Source organism: Rosa rugosa, chromosome 3 (assembly GCF_958449725.1).
Source record: "Rosa rugosa chromosome 3, drRosRugo1.1, whole genome shotgun sequence".
NCBI lineage: Eukaryota > Viridiplantae > Streptophyta > Magnoliopsida > Rosales > Rosaceae > Rosa > Rosa rugosa.
In genome coordinates this window covers 6,577,967-6,601,849 of record NC_084822.1, presented here as the reverse complement: position 1 = coordinate 6,601,849, position 23,883 = coordinate 6,577,967, and the positions used below count along the sequence as shown (strand labels likewise).

At 37.4% G+C, this 23,883-nt stretch overlaps 1 protein-coding gene, 1 long non-coding RNA gene and 1 pseudogene across 2 annotated transcripts; 1 reads left to right on the top strand and 2 right to left on the bottom strand.

Moving 5' to 3' along the window:
- The first annotated feature begins 3,869 nt into the window (after positions 1-3,869).
- Positions 3,870-4,973, top strand: LOC133740087 (LOB domain-containing protein 37-like; annotated as a pseudogene).
- A 1,650-nt stretch (positions 4,974-6,623) lies between these two features.
- Positions 6,624-14,290, bottom strand: LOC133739621 (QWRF motif-containing protein 2). The gene is made up of 6 exons (XM_062167402.1): positions 12,524-14,290; positions 10,867-10,986; positions 8,426-8,542; positions 8,228-8,317; positions 7,127-7,234; positions 6,624-7,029 (listed from the first exon to the last, which is right to left on the bottom strand). The coding sequence occupies exons 1-6, from the start codon at positions 14,000-14,002 to the stop codon at positions 6,964-6,966; spliced, it is 1,980 nt and encodes a 659-aa protein (XP_062023386.1). The 5' UTR covers positions 14,003-14,290; the 3' UTR covers positions 6,624-6,963.
- A 7,060-nt stretch (positions 14,291-21,350) lies between these two features.
- On the bottom strand, positions 21,351-23,131 carry LOC133736457 (uncharacterized). Its single transcript, XR_009859573.1, has 4 exons — positions 22,722-23,131; positions 22,050-22,153; positions 21,653-21,771; positions 21,351-21,452 (listed from the first exon to the last, which is right to left on the bottom strand). It is a non-coding gene; the product is annotated as an uncharacterized LOC133736457 (long non-coding RNA).
- Between the last annotated feature and the right edge of the window lie 752 nt (positions 23,132-23,883).

Sequence of the window (23,883 nt, the reverse complement as noted above, 5' to 3'; positions counted from 1 at the left end):
TTTTTTTTTCTCTCTCTCTCTAAGTATCAAAGGGGTGAGGGTAAAATGGTATTAAAAAAAAGTAAAAAACAAAAAAAAATCTTAATGGTATTAGGGAAGACCTCCTTAGAGTGTTTTGGGTAAGAGAGAATTAAAAAAACTTAATGGGGTAAGTGGGAAAAAAATCTCTAAAAATGGGGTAAATGGACAAAAACCCAAAATTATAATGTAGGGTGGGGTGAGTAGACAATAGGGTGGCAATAGCCGCACCCTTATAATAATAGAAAATTACATAGTAGCACATGACCAAAAATGTAAACACAGAAAACCCACATTCAATAAGATTTATACAAATAAGGACATAAGTCCAAGCCCAAAAGTCAAATGATGAAAGCCTGACTCTCAATTTTAATAGAAAATGACTAAAATACTCGAGTTTCATCACAATTTACAGATATTGCCACTGACCCAATGAAAACCTAAACCAAACGATGGAGCCAACGCCAAAACAGAAAACCCAACGCCCAACAGTAGCAGTTAGCCCGTGCTCAGCTCAAATTTGGCTTCAATGGAGGTCGATAAGGTAAGCCCTTACTCCAATTTCGCTGCCTTCGTTCATGTTTCTTCGAATTAGCAGTAGCAGCGAAAATGCTTGTCTGATTGCTTGTGTGGTGATTTTGCTGCATTTCTATTGATTTATGGGTGCTAGAGTTGCTTTCTTGCTACTGGTGCTTTGTTCTTGCTGCATTTCAATCGAGAGCTCTGTAGTTTCTTTTTGGTTTTTATCTCAGCTTAATATGATGTGCACCAAAGTGCGCACACCAAGTGTTTGTGAAAATGCTTGTATGAACCATTTTACTGCTTTTGATTCTTATTCGACCGGTGTGATTCTTATTCGACCTCTCCTTTTGAAAGTAGCAATACTAAACTGCTTGAAATTTTCCAAGAGGCATAGCACTATAGTGTATAACTCCAAAAGGGACCAATCTGACATGACTGTATGAGCATTTTAACTTATCTAATCTGGTAGAGATGACACATCTTGGATCGTTGTCTGCCATATATGTGTAGAAGAAATCTCTTCTCCGTGATGCTTGAATTCTGCACTTTTGATTAGTATTTTTAAATTGTTTGCTAAGGAAGTATGGGAAATTAAGCAATACATGGTATATATATACCATGGTATATATAGCACCTTCGGATTCTATATACTGTGCCATGCTATGACAGCCTTTTGTTGATAGAATAGTTCAAATGATTTTAAATAGAAATACTTGCAGGTCCTCAATGGTACATACAGAATATATGGGACCTGAAAGTTGAACAATAAGAGCCTTTCGTTGATAGAGCCTTTTGTTGATAGAATGGTTCAAATTATTTAAAATAGAATTGTAGTACTTGCAGGTTTTCAATGGTATATACAGATTATAAGGGACCTTAAAGTTGAACAATGAGATCTTTTAACTAGTTCATGTTTTGGTTACTGATTCCCTTTCTAAGTAAAGTTTCTCAACAAAATCGAGTGGAATTCAGGACTTGAATTATTTAATGTTTCATCCCCTTCTTTTAGATATGCTACCCCTGCGGCCCTTCCCTAGATAAACAAGCACGTAAATGATCAAGATTTTCTATATATGAAGTGTGCATTGATATATAGTTCAGGGTTTCACTATAGTTATAATGTGCAAATTCCACTCGAATCTCGTCCATAATGTAGTTTTCAGATCTTCCACTTCTGACAAGGTTTATATCATTAGGTTTGCATCAGTACTGTATTATTATTACCTTAATTGGATGAAGTTAAATGCTTAATACTACCCTGTCTACAATTACCCAAGTGAAAAATGCATTTAGATTTGTTAAAAGCAAATCCACTCTATGAAAGTTTCCTGGAAGGATTTTTGAAAGGCCAATTATAGTTTATGTCAATGATATGCTACTGTTGTGCTACTGTTCAGTGATATGATATGCTAAATTGGATTGATATGCTACTATATAGTTTATAGTTTATGTAAATGATATGCTCTGCTACTGTTCAGTGATATGATCTGCAATTTGTTCAATGATATGATCGACAATTGTCAATGATATGATCTGCTAGTGTTCAAATTGAATTGATTTGTCATTCATGGATTGACAGATCTAATTGCTCCTGCTACTGCTATTGTGATTATTGCTCCTGCTACTGTAACTGCTAGTGGTCCTGCTACTGCTCCTGCTCCTGCTCCCGCTCCTGCTACTAAACTGCTTCTGCTACTACTACTGCTCCTGATACTGCTATTGCTTCTGCTACTGTTAGTGCTCCTGCTACTGCTACTGCTACTATTACTGCTCCTGATACTGCTACTGTTACTGCTCCTGCTACTGAACCAATGACACATTTAGCAATAAAGAAGAAAAAGAAATTTGACAAAGAGCTCTGAGATTCTCTCTCTTAGCAACATGTAAAAAGAAGAGTTTTTTTTTTAAAATTTTTTTTTTTTTTGCTTTGATATACATGAGGAGCAGATTCATGAATTTAGTATCACTAAGGTTCTGTGGTTTACTTTGATATGATCGGCTGTTGTCAATGATATGATCTGCTACTGTTCAAATTGAATTGATCTGCTACTTTATAGTTTATGGTTTATGTTAATGATATGATATTCATTGTTTATGGTTCAAATCGCCTACTGTGTGGAGGTGCAAAAGGGTGATGACACAAGAAATAATCGAACAAAACCAGTGAGAAGAAAAGCTCTGGCAAGTAGGAAAAAGTGTAGTAGCAGAACTGGACGAGTATGAGTGCAGCGAGTGCAGTAGCAGGATTGGATGAGTGTAGTAGCAGGATTAAGCGATGACGAGTGCAGTAGCAGGACAAGAGTACAAGTGCAGTAGCAGAACTGGACGAGTATGAGTGCAGCGAGTGCAGTAGCGGGATTGGGCGAGTGCAGTAGTAGGATTAGGCGATGATGAGTGCAGTAGCAGAACTTGACGAGTATGAGTGTAGCGAGTGCAGTAGCAAGATTGGACGAGTGCAATAGTAGGATTAGGTGATGAGATTCTAAGATTCTTTCTCTTAGCAACGTGTAGAAGAAAGATTTTTTTTTTTTTTTTTTGCTTTTGAGAAGTAACAAAAATGGATTATTCTCAGAAAAAAAAAAAGTAATATAAACAAATTATTCTCAGAAAAAAAAAAACATAAATGGATTATTCTCATAAAAAGAAAAAAAAAAGTAATATAAAGGGATTAGAAGTCAAAATGAGTAGTTAAGGGGGAAAAAAAAATATAAACGGATTATTCTTTGAAAAAAAAAAAGTAATATAAAGGGATTAGAAGTCAAAATGAGTAGTTAAGGGTAAAAAAGTAAATTAACTCATGACATGTGGCAAGTGGAGAGCAGATTGTCCTTATTTGTAAGACTTAATCCTTATAAAGGGGTTACAAGTCAAAATAAATAGTTAAGGGTAAAAAAGTAAATTAACTCATGACATGTGGCAAGTGGAGAGCATATTGTCCTTAAGTGTAAACTTTTGTCCTTAAATGTTCAAAACCAAATGTTGTGGAGTTTTTTGTGTTTTGAAATCCTATTAAGGGGGTATATGTAGTTTGCTATTATAATAATTGATGTAATAAATGGATATATCTTGTCTGATGATATATAATATGGACCCAAAGTATGCTTATTTCAACAGTACGTACTACCTGGCTAGAAATTATTCTATGCACCGACGGTGTAAATGACCCAACACTTATAAGATGATCTCAACCTAAGAGTGTATTTAATATAATCTAACCATCCATTTATGTCGGTGCAAGTGCACGTTGGGTGAATAACTTTTATCCGCATGCACTCTCACTATCTCTATATATACATACAGGTAAGCTCCTAACTCTCAACGCAAAGACACTCTCCTCCCACATCATCTCAATTATCAAAAACGCAGGCTCATCATTATTAAGCTACACTGTCGCCGTCCGTTGATCGGAATATACAATTCTGATAATAATAAATTAATAATTATTATTGATGCTGCGAAGATGAGCTGCAATGGATGCCGAGTTTTGCGAAAGGGTTGCAGCGAGAATTGCATGCTACGTCAATGCATAGAGTGGATGGATCGGAAGACCCTCAAGCTCAAGCTCACGCCACCGTTTTCGTCGCCAAGTTCTTCGGCCGCGCCGGCCTCCTCTCCTTCATCAACGCTGTCTCCGAAAGCCAAAGACCAGGTATTTCAACATGATATATAATCCAACTCCATCAGTTTACAAGTTACATATAAAAAACATAGATGATGATGTTTGTTGTTGTTTTTAGCTTTGTTTCAGTCTTTGTTGTTTGAGGCGGTGGGGAGGACTATAAATCCGGTGAACGGAGCGACGGGGCTTCTTTTGGCTGGGAACTGGAAGGTCTGCCAGGCTGCGGTGGAGAAGGTGCTGAGCGGCGGCGCGTTGGAGCCACTTCCCGAGTACAGTCGTCGTGGCATTCATCACGTTCGACAACAACGGCGGGATGAGCGCTATTCCTCCAAGTACTCGACCAAAAAGAGGCCGGCTTTGTTGGCTTTCGACGACGACAACGATGATGATGAACGGCCTGATCTTGATCTTAGCTTGAAGGCATCGTCGGAGTTGCATAGAGATGATCACGATAGAGCGGCGACGCCGTCGTCTGTGGAAGGCTCGGAAACGACGACGCTGTCAAGAAGTGGTTCGTCGTCGGCAGATTGTACTACTAATGATTCAGAGGGAACAAGGCTTCTAAGACTATTCATTTGAGGCGTGTGGGAATAAATCTTTTATATGTGATCGATGTTCTTCGATTTTTACTCATTGATCTTCTTTAATTTTGTTTCCTTAAGTAAATAATAGGATACAAATGTCGTTGGGGAATGAATATAACCCCAGCTGATTTTAAAAACTTTGCAACCTCTTGTGCATGGTTGTTTTTTGACCTTTTATCGTGGATTCGATCTAATGAAATGAAAGTCTTCGTACTATTTTATTTTAGAGATTTGATATGGCCTTTTGCATAATATGCATACAATTATTTGATGGCCTTTTGCATATTATGCATACAATTATTTGATGAGATTTGGCAAGTTATATATGCTTAATTAATTTCTAGGATACCTTTCTATTATAAAAAAGAAGAAGAGATGAGAAGTTTTCATTGGGGTAAGGCTAAGAACATAACATATAATGTAGAACTCTTTCATCGTTTATCAAAATTTGATTGAGGAAGTTGTCTATGTTCACTTCCATAAATATCTCGTAAATATCTCGGACATAAATTAATATTCAAATATTAATTCAAATGCCTATATGATCAAAATTAACAATGACGCTAATAACGTGACATAACATATAAGATTACAAGATCGATCCCACTAACATACATTTTTTTTTTTTTTTAAGTGAAAAATCCATGGCTCCACTAAGTGTTCCCCTATTAGTTGTGCAGGACATGTCAGCACACTCCAAGAATCGAAAACGTGGTCAGTCGCCCAAAATCCAGACCAATTTCCTCCAAATTAGTTAAGCCTAGAGGGCAACACTGCATGCTCAATGCTTTGTTGCTTTGGTTGAACTTGAACATGCATTTAGAGATCGATCACTTGGGTCCATTTAGATTCTAATTTCTGTAAAGCTTTCAACTTTACTAGTTGATATTTATTTGGTCAGTCGCCGCATCACTAAAAGATGGATGAGACATCAAATATGGACTCCAGCTCCATCTTCAATATACCCCAACCCTTGCGGTATATGTTAGGTTTTATTTTTTATTTTTGCCAAAAAAAAAAGGGTCACTTTTCTCCACCCCATCTATAATGCCAATAAAATTTGAGCATATAACATCTACGATTGCGATAGCAGTTGTTCTAAATAATCAACAAAGTACAAACCACAGCTCATCAAATTGATATCTTTTTCTTAATTTTATAGAAAAATTTAACCTGCAACATTGGAGAGGCCAAATGGGATAAGGATGACCTTCCTCTGCAGTCCAACAACGGCAGAAACCTAATAAAGTTGATTGTTGAAGAATGAAGACAGTCAAGACACAAATTTCAATCCTAAATAAGAAACTCAGAAGTGATTGGATTGGATTAGGTTTGTTCTCCGTCCGGCGCATGTTAGTGGTGGCCCTCCTACCCGCATGTGCCGGAACCCTAACGTGCTCTGTTGTCGTTGAGGCGTTGAGCTAACCTAACCAGTCAAACTGAGTCAACCCCTTCAAATTCATCTTACCCTTCTAATTCTTTGTCAGTGATTGTCGACCCTTAGATTTGATACTGAAAATCGTTGACTTGATGGGTCAATGTTGTTGGATGTCCAGGGACCGTTAATTTGATGGAGATTTTATACTGTCATTGTGAAATCAGCTCCATTATCGTTCCATGGACGACTGACTCTAGCATTTTTTTTCCTTTTCCGAACCATATTGAACCTCCATTTCAACACTATGACCCATCTCCAATCTCAATCCTTGTTGTGATGCAAGGATCTTATATAAGCCGTATTTCTAGATCATATACTGCTCAATCAGAAAGAAAGAAAAACGCACAATATGTTTCAGACTACTATTACTTTCAGGAGTATGGCATTGTTAAAATTATGATGTATAATCAAACACAAGGAAGAGGCATGTGCATATGATCAATTGAAGAACTTTACCACAGACTACTTACTTAACAGAGACCAGGAGAACATTACATATATATACATATACATTTCCATTTTCGAAGAGTGCTTGTATACAGCTAACTAGTAAGAGGTAAAAGCCCCTTTTTCTGTATTCTTCAGATACAAAACATACATGAGATACATGACAGAGAAGACCACAACAGGTTCCAAAAATGCCAAACTCAGAAGCCAAAACTAGCTATTTCATCCATCCATATTACCTCTGCTGCCTCCGCGTGGTGGAAAAAGAAACTTTCCGTGTAATGTTAGCATTAGGAGTGAGTAGTCAAATAAACATCAGTTCTACACACGTTTAGTCAGGCTGCGGGTAATGGTAGACGTTTTAGTTGTATTATATGTGTTCTCAAGCTACAGTCCTTGACCTGTTATGATGTATAAGGAAGAATATGAATAAACATGGAACAAATGCAAGTTCAGAGACAAAAAATGAAAATGATTAAGATTGATAACCAGACTTACTTGCATGGCTGATAATGTTGACAAAAAATCTTTGCATTGTTCAAGCACAAGACGTTCTGTTGTAGTCACCTTCACAAGTTCAGATACCAAGGAATTCATTTCTTCCACCTGTAAATGACAATTCCTGTCAGATATTTTCCTAAACAGCTTTCTTTAGCTGCATAGTATAATCTTATCTATAAAGATTAACATGCACGAATACATAACATGCATAGAAAGCTAGGTGTTATCATATTAGTGTTCTGGTATCAAGGTGTCATAATGTCGTTAAGATTCTTCATTGCAGATTTAAGGAACCTTCTCAGGTCCACAAAATTGCATAGTATAATCTTATCTATAAAGATTAACATGCACAAATACATAACATGCATAGAAAGCTAGGTGTTATCATATTAGTGTTCTGGTATCAAGGTGTCATAATGTCGTTAAGATTCTTCATTGCAGATTTAAGGAACCTTCTCAGGTCCACAAAATGCCAGTTGATGTCAATTCATACACGAGACATATTTTCTTTCATTTTCTCTCACATTGACACATCAAGTTATTGCTTTTCTTCATATCAGAATAAGAATCTTCAAAAGTTTTTTACTTTTTGGTCATCCTAGTGAACATATTTATAATTATCCACAATGTATACCATAAGTGGTGGACTATGCAGGAACTTAAGAATGTGGGTCTCGCTGGCTGTTATCATGATCGGGACTGCTGCTCTATCCAGTTGGGTTGGGTGAGGTAAGTGACTGTTGGTTAGCTAGTTGGGTCAATCAGCTGGTACTTTAAAAATTACATAAATGAACTAGGTGTGGGATTGGAAAAGAAGCTTTTGAATTGGCTTCATCTAGCCTGGGAAGAAATAAATATATTATATATACTAAACCATTAAATTTTTGGTGATCGTTCTACCCGATTCAAAAGTTTCTTTTCCAATCCAGCACCTAGTTCATTCTGATCTTCCCATCAGGTTCATTTATATGCTAGCTTGGTACTACATGAACTTACAGAAAATCAGAATGTAGTTGAACTATTCTTGTAAAAGAGACGATATTAATGATATCAACTAGAAAATCAGAAAAAGAGTCACGACAAAAAGGAATAGATTACCTTTGATGAAAGCGAGCATATCGAGGATGCCATTGCCTGCATCACATCAGCTGCTGAGCCCACAGAATCTTTCAGCTTTTGAAAGTCAACCTAACATAAAATAAAAAATGTTAAAGTGTTTGGATAATAATGGCTCCCAGGTTCAAGCCTTAGGTACTACGCCTTGTATATAATTTAGCATAAAAAGAAACTACATACTATTGCTTTTCCAACGACTGGAAGACGAAGGGTACTGGCTTGCAAAGCTTCATTCGCTCCTAGCAAAGAACTAGAGTGATCTCTGTCCAGAAGAGCCCATTCTTCCAAATAAGTAATCTACAATCACCAAGTTCAACAACATTGATAATATGAAGAAAATGACATATATATATATAAGACAAAAAAAAAAAAAAAAGACAAAACAAAACCAGCAGTACACTTTCAATAAAAAGGAAGCTGTATGCGCTTAAACATCAAGTAAAACTTGAAAAATCATAATGCAATCATAGCCATCAAAGTCTGCAAGGATAACTCTCTTTTGTTATTATTATTATTTTTTTTGTATTTTTTTTTTTAAAATAAGACTGAGCAAGGTAAAAGTCTAATTCAGGTAGACAAAGAAACAGATTCCATTTGAACCAAAATAAAAGAAGAGAAAAGAAACAGATTCCATTGCATGATTAGAGATACAATCTCGGAAAGACAAGATTATTATTATTATTATTTTTTTTTGCAGAAAGACATTAACTACTATGCAGGCAGACACAGACACTCTCTCTCTGACACACATATGCAGGGGCCATAGCTCCACTATCCACACATGAAATCACTCTCTAGTACAACCTTGAGGACCTATAGATGCTGCACTAAACCATATCAGTGGCAATAGATAAATGATTCGTGTTCCATTTTCTACATTCGACAAAACGGATTTGAGATTGACATTTTTTTTTGAGAAGATTGACATTTTTAACTCTGTACTTCAACAAGTCACAAGCTCTAGAGTCTAGAGTGTATAAGCATTTATTGGCAGCACTCAACTGAGGTTACAAAGAGTAGAATTGTTAACATAAAAATGACACTAATAAACGGTTTCCCTGAACTGAAATCATGCAGGAGACGAGACTTTAATACAAAGATTAATAATTAGACTAAGCAACTAAGTCATCCATCTTTTCGGTCAATGCTCGCCAAAGAAGAAGAAAGAGAAATTTCCTAGGGTCTTACCAGGAAAAGGACTCAACAAATGTTAAATCTAATAATGAATCAAGCTTCATCTACCTTTCTAATTACGTATTCTTAGTGGAAAAGACATAGGTTACATGCCTCCCTAAAGACGATGGAAAACAGCATGGTAGATTGCTTCAATAAGAAATTTTTCGCTTCTGAAATAGTATATCCCAAACACCTCTCTTTGCAACTACAAGCCAAGCTCCCATTAGATAAGAGACATAATTGAAAGTAGTGTTGTTGTCCCTAAGCTAGACAAAAGTAAAGTTCCCCCACAACCATAAGATAAAACTTCTAGTATCATCACTACCATTAGCCATCAATATCAATATTCAAATGAACAACAATTGCAGTCCTCTGCACATTACGAGAAACTAGCACGACTTAAATTGCAATTATGTTTTTGTCTGAGATTCATGTTTTCTTTCATTAGTTCCAACTTGTTCTGGTTGGAGAGATTTCCATAAGGAATTAAAAAAATTCTTTTGGTTCTCTTTTCAATTTGAGATGAATAAACTTATGATTTGAGGAAAAAATGAAGTGAGGAAAAACATAAAGTAAAATTTGAAACAAATCGGCATTTACATCAACAGTAGATCCCATTCTCATTGTAGAGGACATATAAGGAGTAGTTTATGATCATCAAAGTAATGCGATCATACTATGAGGAATTTTGATTCCAGCTAAACTAATGGAAGCTAACACAAACACACTAATTCCTTATAGGACCAAGGTAGCTCTAATTATACAGCCATTTGATGTAATAGGACAAAGGAGGTCAGGGTGGCCAGAACATTCTTCCAACATATTTCCTTTTGTTGAATGTAGAAGACCAAATATAGAACACAGAAAGCATTTAACTTGTACTAATATTATGATCTGACTTACTATGGATATCAAGGTAATACTATCAACACAATATCTTGAGTAATTTTCAGAAAACAAGCTCCTCAGTATTCCACATAGCTTAACAAAAGAAAGACCAAGTACACAAATCCAGGGGGTGCAGAGGTAGCAACAGGACGTTATCAGTTTTTTACTTCTTTGAATATATAGTTCAAAGTTCTAATAAGGAAGTCATGGAAGTAGAAGATATGATTTTGAGTCCCAAAATGAAATAAAAATCCTAAAAATAGATAGGGAACTGGGTTGATGAGAGCAGTAAATGTTATCAATTTCGTCTCTCATACTCAGAGCCCTAAACTTTGTACGTAGCAAACCACAAGCCCACATCAGGAAAGGTTTTGAAGGCCAACACGAAACTTAAACATGAATATTTTAGAAAAATGAGCCAACTACATTAAAAGAAAAAATGGCAGGTGCTGCTCATATCAGTAATGCTTAACACTTTAGATTCCAGTCAATGATATGTAAATACATTTGGAGCAGAAAATCAAGCACTATGAATAGGGTAAAGCTATGAATCTTACTTGTCCTTTGAGGATAGAAGTTAGCTTCAACTTATGCCTCAACAAAAGTAACTTGATCCTTTTAAGTGTGACATTATGTCGTAGCTCTGAGATAGTTACCCATGCATTCCAAAGATTTTCCTGGAACCAAAGAAAGTAAAAATTCAGAAACGGCACTGTACATAAACTTAGAAATCCCAACCAGCTTAGCAACTAACTTATTTCATTGCATCTTAGGCATTAGGCAGCCAGAGATGCCAGAACAAACTAACTTGTTGTGACCCTATTGACAAACAGAAATTGTCAACAGAATCCTTTTTCATATGTGGAGGAACATATAAATACACTTTAATCAATTTTTGATGTGAAAGAGCTTAAACAAACTGTACAAGTACTCTTTTGTGGTTCAAATGAAAGCATGAATTTGATTACTATGTACCATGGAATCTTATGTACAACCAAATTTATACATGTCAAAAAGTTTGAACACGTTCAGAAAAGCACAGATTCATTTGTAGGTGGAAAAGAAGAATTAATATACCTATGAGATAGATATTACCAAAATTTTATATTCATCATGGATTTTGTTGGGTGGGTTTCAATAATTATTTATAGGCCATGAGTGTACAGTCTATAAATTAAAATAGGTAGACAACTCATCAACTGCTACTTCAAATGAGTGTACAGTCGATGCACAATGGAGTGGTTATGTCTAATACTTTGACAGTTATAAGGTCAACTGCTTTTTCAAATGAGTGTACGGTCGATCCATTAAAATAGGTAGACAACTCATCAACTGCTACTTCAAATAAGTATTTCCAGATAAAAAAAGGGATTTGAACTTCTGCTCCCGTCACTCTATTAAGTCTGGTCAATTCCACAATGAGCATTTACTAAAATGAAGACATCAAGTGAAAGGTTCTCTACAAAGTAAGAGTATTAACATTTTAACAAGAAAGGGCTTGTGGACAAGTATGAATGGTTCTGATTGTACATACCCAAGACAAGAATTAAATCATATACTGACATCCATAATGAATTGGCCGATGAGTGTTTCATTTGATAAGTTTGTTAGGTCGTAGGAAGTGAAAAGACACCAATGCAGCCATAAACATGACAATATGGAATCTCCATCTTATGGAAAACCAGAAAGAGCAATCACGTAATCTGCAAAGAGAACACCTCAAAAAGAACTCCCCCTTGGATGGATGGTTATCCCTCTTCATTGAAAGCATTCCATAGGTTTTTTATCTACCTTATAGGCAATTGGTCAACTCAATAATCACTATAAGAACTTTCACGAATTAAATGGTTGATTCGTTTCCTAATCTAACCATTCCATTGGTCTCAATGACACCAGCACACTAGTACTATAAAATAAAACTGATGACAGTACACACCTCATTCAAGAGTTCATGCCTGTATTACATCTGATGCCATTTGTATCAACCATTATGCAGCCTTCAGTATTTCCATATTCAGTTAAAACCAAACATTGCATATATAGAATCCAAAACCTCCACCTTAGATAGACATAATATAATGAGGAAGAACCAGTTGAAATATAGATCAACCAGGGGTAATAATATCTATGACTACACAGTACACAAACACCAAACATATATAGAAATGATCATGAAATCAAAACAGAAAAGGCAATATAATACCACAACCATACCTCTGCATTCACTCTCTGCACCATGTATGTAGCATCTGCTCTTGCATTTACAAACCGCCACTGCAGATAACGGTTATACAGAAGCCGGAGCATGTGTGCATCAACAATGCGGTCTTCCCCCTTCTTCCCTCTCCGGGTATCAATAGAGAAACTAAGAAACGAAGGCGTACTAGCAGCATAACCACTACTCAATGGACCACTAAAACTATTCCTCACCCTTGAAGGACTAGCATTCCCCCTCGAAGGTGACAAAGACGAAGACGTCCACAGCTTCCCCGGCGAAGCCGGCCTAGTAGCTCCTCTAATGGGAGAAGCCACTGTCCTCGGAGACGACGCAGGATTCTCCCCATTCAACTTTTTCGCCTGCATATACTTCCCCGCCGCCCCTGCTCTCGACACAGGACTAGTCGCCAAAGGTGAACCGGGATCCTGCAACCGCCGCAACCTGCTATTCGTCTCCTGCCAGAACCTTGCAGACACAGCAATGCCGCGAGGGGCGGCCACTTGTGCGGCCTTGGCAGAAGCCACATTGTTGGAGTCCTGAACACCTGAAGTGCTACCGGAAGAAACACTGTCTGTATCGGAAGCAGTGAGATCAGACGGCACAGAAGACTCATTATTAGCATCTGGGTTGTGCTGAGCACCCCTCAAAACCTCAGCATTGCCCCCAAAATGCCCCAAATCCAAGCTCAACCTACCATCAAAAGACGATCTTGACCTCGATCCTCTACTCTCCTCAATCATAGACTTCTGCAACGCCCTAGCTACCACACCAGATCCAACCCCATTATTCACATTCACACTCTTCTTCTCCACACTCCTACAGTCCATACTCCTACTCAAATTCGGGTTCGAATAACCCGAATTCGAATTCGGTTGCCGACTCCGGGCCGGCCACCGGTGCTGATCACCACCGCCGGAGGGCCTAGAATTCTCCACCTGATCTCCTTCTCTTCTCACCGGCGTCGACCTCCGCCGCTCCGGCGTGGCCTTCCTCGCCGGAGCAGCCCCTACCGCCGCCTTGGTCTTACTAATCGGAAGCGAGAACGCCTCGCCCTGAAACGATACCGAGAGGCTCCGGGTGGAAGTGACGAGGAGTCTGGTGGCGGCGGAGACTTCGGAACCCGCATTGCTCAGCCGGTGCTCCGGTACTGTCCGGGCCGTACCGGGTCGCCTCCGGTCGGCCGATTGGGCCCGCTTCGGGCCGGAATTCGGCGCCGGAGACGAGTTCATAGACCGCGAGAGCAGCGGCGAAGGGCATCTTCTGGAAGACCCGGAGGAGGAGACTGTAGTAGAGGTAGAAGTCGAGGTTGAAGAAGAAGGAGAAGGAGTGGACATGTACTTGGAGGAGACCTGCCTGCCGCGGAGGACGACGCGTCGTTGAACGGCTGCGGCGGCGGAGGAGGCATTGTCGGAGGGAAGAAGCGGCGGCCGAGATTGGGTCTGGAGATGGGTCGGGTCGGAAATGGCAGCCACCATGGTAGGAAAAAAAAACCCGGCTCACATTGCCTCTCTAAAGATGGAAACTTTGACGCAGAAAGACGCGAATTCCGAGAACCCTTTTTCAGGAAATTGGAGAAATTGAGAGGTGGGTTTTGAAGGGGAGACGCAGCTGCATTTTGGGTGTTTGAGTTTCTGGGTTTTTGGGGGAGAGGAAGAGAAAGAGAGAGGAGTAGGTAGAGGAAGAGAGAGAGAGAGGGGTGAGATTCGGGGAGTGTTGAGAGTGTTGAAGGTGGGCTTTTTCCGGGGATGAGAAACTTTGGAGGAACGTTAACGTTATGTTATGGGTGATTTAATTACGTTTTAGTTCTTAAACTTAACTTTCTTTCTTTTTTTTATAATTAAAGTGTTAGTAGTTTAATACTGGTTTTTTCCACATGTGACTTGGTTTATGGACAATACAAATTTAGTAAAGGGAAATACACCCTTCTTTTGTATGTTTTAGTACATGTATACTAGTATAGAGTGAAGTACTTGACACTCTAGAGTAGTCTAATTTTGCTTGGGAGGGAAAGTGATTGGGTTAATAATGGAATCTACCAAATGTAAGTGTTGGTAACTAGTATCTTAAGGGATTCCATCCTTTGACCAATGTTATTCTATGGAATGAATAATGAAGCTCGGAAATTAAGTCGGTAAAATATTAAATTTACATCGATTTGAAAGGAAAAAATTGATTCTTGGTTAACTGAACTAAACATGCACTTATGGTACTGGATAAAAGATACGTCTAATTAAGAAAGTTAGTTCTCGCTAGATAAATAGAAGAAGAATGGTTAGAGGAGCCTTCAATCCCACAACCTGAATGACCTGAGTCATTTATGAGGGGGGGGGGGGGGGGGGGGGGGGGCGGAATGTAGGATCAGGGCCATAAGAGGCATACTACCTCAATAAAAACTCCTATTTTGCCATTTTGGTGACCAAGGCCATCCAAATGAAGGACGCTGCTAGTCTACACATCTCGAAAACCAACCTGACCTGCCTAAGTGTAACTAGTTAGGATCGAGAAACTAGCCCTCCATACCTCAATTGTTGTATTTTGAAGAAATATTTTACGACAGATTAATATATCAGTATGGAGTCGGTCTTGATACAATATCATACTAATCTACCTAATATATCGCTATAGTAATGTCAGGGTGACAAATCCTATTTTGAGTTAAACACTTGAACCTGTAAAGTCTTTTTAAACTCATTTGCTTCTTTCTATATATTTTGTTTAATTTTCATGATTTCATCTCAATTTTTACCATAAAACCTCCGGGCGAGTATCACTAGATTCAAGAAACTCCCTGATTAACTTTAATTCCATCTCATTGTATGAGATAAAATGATGGGGTACGTTTTTGGTATGCAAGACCCTTCCTGGTATAAAGAATAATAAAAATAGTGAAAACTACAGCAGTGAATAAAAAAAGAAAAAAAAGGGTAAGATTAGAAGACAGGTTATTCGTTATAAAAGGTAATATGTAATAATGGGTCGTATAAGCTGCACAGTCTTATTGATGAGGAAAGATATGAATGAGCTAACCTCCATGAAAACTGCATTTAAGCCACAAAAGTGGTTGATGCCATCAATCAATTAGTGATGCAATTCAAGCTTAAACAAAATTAAGAGATGATGATCACACATTCTATTTCATTGTGTAATCTTTGCAAGCTAAGCTATATTAACCCCTCTTAGTATTAGTTTTAATACATAAAGATGCTACATCCTTTTCAGTCTCACTCAATTTATAGTTATGCCTTTGCTTTCAACTCATTTCATCTTCTTATGAACCCTGCAACTGTTTATGTGCTTCATGCCTACCCATTTACCACCAGCATATATTGATTCTCAGTCTCCTGGCATGTACTTGCAGGGCCCAAATGAAAATGAGTATGTTTCACCAATTTTTCCATTTCCACCAAAAGGACTAAAATTGTGTTTGATTATTTCTGCTCCAGCATTGATGCATGATCTAAAAGCCATAAGTGTTTGAGAGTGATCATGAGATTTTAACCCCGAAAGTTTAGGGTTGTATTTAGTGTAACCTTACCGAGTGAACATACAAAAGGTCGTCTCATCTTCCCTTATTTCTTGTTAAGTTTTGCTAATACAACCAATCACTCTAATGCCTCATTCATGTTATGAGGATCGGTGTGCGAGAGATTTAGTCCAAGAAGTTGCATTTGAATTTTTGTATCTCATGAATTTTAGCTCAAATGCTCAATATTGTAACCGTTTTCCATTTTTGCTCTTTTACCATGTAATCTTAGTTCTTGGATTCCATGGACATTCCATAGACATAATATACATAAATCTGACAAGCCAAAGTTTATATATCATCCGTGATCCGACCAAATACAAATCTTACTGACCCAGAAAAATTATAAAAAAGTTAAATAGAAAATGAAAGAGGAAATAAATGATTAAACTCTGAACCAGATCACACAGCAACCAAAAGTACACATTGAACCTTAAGAAAGCTAACAATCTGCATAATCCTCTTTATTATGACAATCTAACATTACCTAAGAAAGCTATAACCCCCATGTGGTTGGTGCAAGTACAACCAAGTTTAGAAATTGAATTATCAAATTAATTTGTTGCTTGTCATCATATGTGCAGACATAATAATATGATTAACAGCTTCCTCAATCCAACTTGTAATTGCAGAAGCATTAACACCAGTAAGTAACCATGAAATTCTTGTACTACTACTGCCCCACATCAGGTGAGATTTATATAAATTCATCATCAAGCATTAGTCAATAATTAGTATGAAACCCCCAAATCATATCAACTTTATCACACAAAACCAGAATCAAGGGAAATTAGATACCAACTGCTAACTTTAGCAGTGAACAACTGTTACGCACCATGGGTTCCCCAAGTAGTTTAGTTATTGTTGCTTAGGTAAAGATTAGATTAACATTAGGAGTAGCATCATTTGTTTTAGCCAGGGCTAGCTACTACTACTACTCTAGCTAGCTATATTCTGAAATGATGATAGGGTTTTGGATGTGTTTGCAGCCATGTGACTTAAGGTACACTTCAGATGAATAATTAGTTTAAAAGTAACACACCCACTAAGTTGGGTTTGTTTAATAGTGTTTTTAGTTAGTTTGCTTTGAAAGTGATTATAAACTAGAAGAATGATTTTGTCCACACCCTATACCTTTCCAACCTTGCTTCTCATTTCCACTCCAACCCAATACCTGGACCATCCCTCTAGCTACCAAAGAGAAAAGAAAGAAATTGTGACCATTTTGTGCTCAAGGTGGTGTGTGGGTTGGCAACTGGTCATGCTCTAATTTGTGTTTTATATAATTGGTAATTAGAGTTAGATTATCTACAATTTCTTAGAATCTAAGAATCAAAAAGATAAGCAATAGTTTCACAACAGAATAGAGGAAGGATCAGTCACAATTCATAAAGCCCCTTTTCATACAACATTCCTTTAATTGCCATGCTCCACTATTACATTTAACCACTTTTTCTCAGCTGGCATGATGGTTGACAACAAGCCACACTTAATCGTCAATTCAGTCATGAAGAAAGGTTCTGTAGGCTAATAATAGAAGCTTTTTCACTGTACAGAACCATGGTTATAGATGTGGGAAAACTTGGAATGAGTTCTTTCCTGAATGAGTTCTTAATTAATTTGCCTGAATTGACTGATGTTGGGAAAGGTAAAAGAAGGATATGGAAATAACTTGGAACAGAAGAAATTTCAGTCAACTAGGTTGGTGAAGTCACTTATAGGTTCGTTTGTGATTTCATTTTTTAGGTGATCTTCCCAATCGGTGTTAATTAAAGATGGAATGAAGTCGGTTATGATTTGTTTGTGCCTCCATATTTTAGGTGATCTTCCTAATCAATGAAGATGTAACCTCAGTTGGAACACCCATCAGTACTCAGTAGTCAGTAGTTTAATGAGTTGGCTGCAGATACCAAGTTGCACACTATACCTGTAGCCCTTCCAAGGGGATGAAACATGAGGCAACACAGGATCATAATATTTGTACATTTCTTCATTGGTAAAATACATATTTTTGAAAAAATAGTTGAAGTGAATTCTCCGACGATAAAATGGATTATGGGAGCGCGTGACTTTGAACTGTTGATCTGACCAGGCAGATATCTGCCACAATTTGAATTTATAACAAAAATGTGTCTCTATTCCAACCTTCGCATACGCCCCATACAGAGGATAGGCTGGTTGAAGTAAATCATCTCTATAATCAGACCCGGTCGTGTTGTATATGATATGAACTGGGTCCGAAAGATCCAGTAGAACAAGCGATTGGCATAATCCAGATTATGCAATAGCGTACTCAACGGAATAAGCGATTGGCATTAGATTATGCTAGTGTACTTTAACCGCCACACACATAACGAGGGTGTAATTCGCGCTCAACTTGCCCACGTCTTGAGCGTAAGGGATGCCAAATGTGTTCCTTTCTTTGAATCTTTGCCTTTTTGGTCAAGAAGAAAATTGTGTTCCTTTCTAATATGTAGGCATAGATCATCATAGTTTGATATAAAAGCAACAGGATTCCCCAACGAGTGTTAATTGGTGCGGAAAAATTCTGTAGAAAATTTCCTCACCACTTCTTCTGATTGGAGCGGGAATGAAAGATTTGCAGTTGAGAAATTGGTCAGCAATTTCTGATGTTTGATTTTGTGTTTGACAAGTCGAGCTTAAAAATGAAGGGGTACATGCAAAAGGGACTCTGATGATTAAGTCAGTAATTGTTTGAGTTGTAGTGAGTGTAGATGGATTGATTGCTTACCTCAAATGTTTACTCCATCAAGTATTTATATGCGAGCTCGAGCGAATATTCCGACTAGTGCACGACGTAGTGGTGTGCTTGGTCCGCAAGTTATGTGTGAGTGGACCCATAACGCCACTCTTTGGACAACGTGAGAAAGTGTTTTTGCTTGCTTCATACTCGGATGAGCTAATAACCCGCTGACCGATTCTACCTCATTCGGATCCACCTCAAGAGAATTCTTCTTCGAAGGGATCTTGTGCTCGAATAGATTATATCTCAAAGGGATTGTACCTCACTCAGACTTTTCCTTGAGCAAATCTCTCCTCACTCAGATCCTCCTTGAAAGGTTCCTTCCTATCGAGATCCTACTCGACAAGTTATTTCCTCCTCGACTAGAATTTCCCGTCTCGACCAGTATCCCCGCCTCAACTGGATATTTCCACCTCGACTAGATATTCGTGCCTTAACCGGATATTTTCACCTCAAGTAGAAATTCCCGCCTCAATTAGGTATCTCGAGCTCCACCTTAAATAGGATATCTCCTCCTACGTAAGAAATCTTCTTATTGAGTTACTAAAATTATTCTAAAAAATTTTCACCCCACCAGGAGTGAGGGAGAACGTACGGAAAGATAAGAGGGGATATCACAAATCCAAAACATCTAATGTTGTACTTTTGCACACGGATATGGTACGTAGCTCGATGACTTTTCTTGTGGGTTTTATAGAGTTCGAAATCTATGAACTAGCCTATTCTAATCTATATACAGGTTTGGGATAACATGGATATGAATCCATGTTTTGGTATTGGAATATAAAACAATTTGGGTAAATGCTTTAGTATAGCTAGCAACCAACTTAAATGAATGCTAAAGTGTTTCCAGCAATCAAATACACATGAACTCCTACTTCAAACATGTAGACCACTAGGATTTTAGAAAGTGAGAACACAGCAAAACAAATTTTGACAATCCACAGACGATCATCAAAATGCACTTCTAGCTCGTAGGCTAGGATTGATGGGAAAAGGAACTATTCAGACTATAACTTCTGCTGAGGAAATTCATAAACGGCTACCAGCCTAAACTAATTCCACAACTACCTAAACTCATATAGCAATAAAGGTGTAAAAGACACCATTGCAAACTTAGTTCTCCACATAATTTTATGAATAGATTTCCCTCAAGCATCACAACTGCTACATAACAAACTAACGTATACAGTACAAGCATGGAAACTAACATGGAACGTTAGCTAGCAGACATAGTTGCTCATCAAGTGCCTTTCAGTTTCAAAGGATTGCAATACCAAAATCTTCAAGGATTACTGGAATTAATTGGCAAATATTTATGTGCCAAATGATATGAAAAATAAAAGAATAAGAGGAACAGACACAAAGAGAAGAGCTTAAAGTAACTTTAAGTCATCAATTCCACAAATAATACAATCATACACTACTACAATAAGTGAATCAGACGACAGAGATTTGGAGTTGTGTGATGACCAGCCTCACTGTGGTCTAAACGAGTGTTGTGTGATTGAAAAATCACACAACGGTGACATTGCCGTTGTGCAATATTCATTTCCTCAACAGATATTTAGTTCTGTTGTGCGAATTCTGCGCAGGCATGTGCTTGGCATGGCATGCGCGGGGATGCCTCGGCATTGGCATGGCCATTGAGACAACAGAAAATGAAATTTAGCTGTTGTCTGAGATTCATAACACACAACAATTATATTGTTTATCTGTTGTCTGAGATTCATAACACACAACAGACATAATTTTTTCTTTGTTGTCTGAGATAAGTAACAGACAACCCAATGAAATGATATCTGTTGTCTGTTGATTGATTCAGACAACAGGGATAATTTTATTTCTGTTGAGTGTTATGAATCTCACACAACAGAATTTTGTTATTTTCTGTTGTTGGTTGTTGGTTCACACAACAGCTATATTGTCTTAACTGTGGTGTGAATATTATAATCGAATTGGCTAACATCTAGTAACTGTTGTACGAGAAGCCTTAATTTTGAATCCTCTTACAGTCAGACAACATGTTATTTTGCATTGTGTTGTATGACTGAACCTTGGACAACTGATTGCCTTATCGAATTGTGTGAGGAGAACTCAGACAACATATTCTTTTTATCAACCATTGTGTGAGCATTATAAACCAGCTGTGTGATTATTTTAGGGTCTGTTGTTTGAGCATGGTTTTCACAACTTGGTTGTGAACTGTTGTTTGTTCAATCATGACCTAACTAGCTGGAACAATTTTGCAGAAACAATGCTGCATGTATATTACCACAAAAATAGTACATATTACCAAATGAACAATTAATACATATAAAGCCACATTGATCCATATCATTAGTGTAACTATATAAGTTGAATTTGTCAAGTACAACTAAACATCCAAAGTAGATAATTAAACTACCAAACAAACAAAGAAAGCATTCCTAGTCTAGCTAGACCAATGCATGCATGAATCAAAAGCTGATAATTGTTTCATATGTGATATCTATCAGTACAAGCAAAAATTCATCATACTTTCCAAAAACATATGCGATGGCTTCTACACGTATTTATTAACCACAAACCTAGCCCACTCATTCCTCATCTCATCAATATCCACTTGGGTATAAACATGGTTGCTTCTCCTCTCCCACTGAAAAAAAATTCAAGTAACCCAAGTCAAAATTACCATAAAAAGCTCGTTGGGGCACAAACAGAATAAACAAGCTTTAATTGTACGTTGGGGCAAACTTGTTTAGTGATTTGAAGAAATTCAACAATGTCTGCATTAGGCACAACATGGTTTAATGGTTGCTGAAGAAAGATATACAAAGATGCATAGACTGATATTACCTTCTTTTTAAGAGAAAGCACTTTGCATTATCAAAATGATGTATCAAAGAACAAGAACATGTAACCCAAGTTCAAGTGCCTTCTCCCCACTCACTATCACTAATGCAGCTGCACCGTCACTGTCCAAGAGAAAAGCCGAACCCACTATGCACTATTAAAAATGAGAGACCAATATGTGGAAGAAAATATTTGGAAAGAAGAATATACAATCTGTCCTTTCATGAATGTTATATATGGTGATGCATATATATGTCATTGATGCAGCATTTGAGAGAAATGATCCCATAATTGACCCTCTCCCATAATTAAAAATCTATGTAGATGATATATCTTGACAGCTTGACCCATGCAATTTACATTAAGAATCATTAGCTAGTGATAAGGCGAAATGACATACTTGTATAGTCTTCCTGATATCCTTTGGTTCATTTGGGTTCATTTGGATCCTCAAAAGGATATGATCCCATCAACATCACATATAAAGTTACCCCATATGACCATCTGCAGTCCAACATTTTAACACAAAAACACAATAGAAACTACATTAGTTGAAACTCTTTAAAAACTTCAACTTTATACATAAGAAAATAAAACTGAACGATTTCAAGAAAGATGATATGCAAGATAAAGAGTTTTATTCTAGTGTAATCAAGGTAATTGCTTTTTCTTTAACAGTCAAACACCTTTTTAGTTGCAGTTTAAACTTGTACTAGCCATCAAAAGTGACCACTCACATATTCAAAGTCTTTATGATCAGATTCAACAATTTTGAAAAATTTACTTATATATGTATTCAAATCCCCCAGAATCATAAGTATGACACACTTTTTGGTTTCAAGCAGCACAAATAAATGAATTATGGGACAAAAAAAGTGGAAAAATCAAACGTAATCCAAAACAAATGCTAGAGTAAACTGACACTCTGAACTTTCTAAACATCAAATGATCTAATGATTGCTATGGTGACAAATTAAACTTTTAGAAGAACCAACTCTATGCAACTGAAATTCTGAAAGGGATGCACAACCTGATCTCTCTTTAACGCTATTTAAGGTGTCTTAAACTATACCAGTAACAGCCATTGAGTGCTCTGATCCCAAAGCTTCCATCCTAATGGTGATTCCAGCCAAGCATTCAACTTTTGTTGGTACATGAACTGCTTTTGCTCCTCCTGCGTATGAGGAGAATATAAAAGAAAAGAATAAGTAACAAAGTGCACAGAGTTATAAAAGAAATGATTTGCTCCTCCTGCTATAGCAGATCCGATCCGTATGTCTCGTGGAAAGAAAAACGATTAGCTTAACAGGATCGATCCCATCAAAGTGCACAGAATTATAAAAGAAATGATGAGACAGGTATCAGGTAGGCCTTAAGTTTCTAACAAGAAAGACATTGGTCCAGGGGATTGGCTTAGCTACGGAAATCCATCAAGGCAATTGATATAGAAACAAGTGGTCTATTAGAAGGTCATCTTGACTAGCTCTGAGCTCCTTTTCTTTCTATTAAAAGTGTGGACACAAAGTATACATTAGATAATAGTAACAAAGACATTATCCAAAAGAAAAGGATAAGTAACAAATAGAAAACAGAGAATAATACCTTTGAGTACCCAAAATCACATATTTTTAAGCGAGGACCTAGAAAAAGAAGCAAGCCTAAACAAAAAGAAACCACACATATCAGCAAAGCAAAATAGTAAGGAAAACAAGAAAGAAAACAATTTGGAATAGACAATTTGGACCTAAGAAGATACAAAGGTCATGTGAAATTGGGATCATGCTGGAGATAGCCAGATGCCTTTCTTGTCCAATCAAATAAACAAAGTTGAGGAAGGTGGGATCAAATGGACACAAGTTGACAATGACTGTGTCGAAAGTATTGACAGAAAACTGGAACTTTCAACAACAAAAAATAGAACCAGACCTTTTGACAATCTATATTAAGCCTAGCACAGTACACACTAGTAATCGGCATCTCATATAACCTGAACATACAATTCACATCTGCCAAAAGGAAAAAAAAGAAGAAGACAAACATCAATAACTATATAGCTTCAAATTCAGCCCCGGATTCAACTTCTTTAGGCATCATCAAGAAACTGGAAAATATAATATCCCTGCTGACTTGTTTTCCTCACCTTGAATGCTTGGGTGACAACTGGAAAACCGCATAATCAAGAGGCATATCAGATTTCATTTTCTCCTCCTTTCTAGTCCCTTTACTCCACAGGC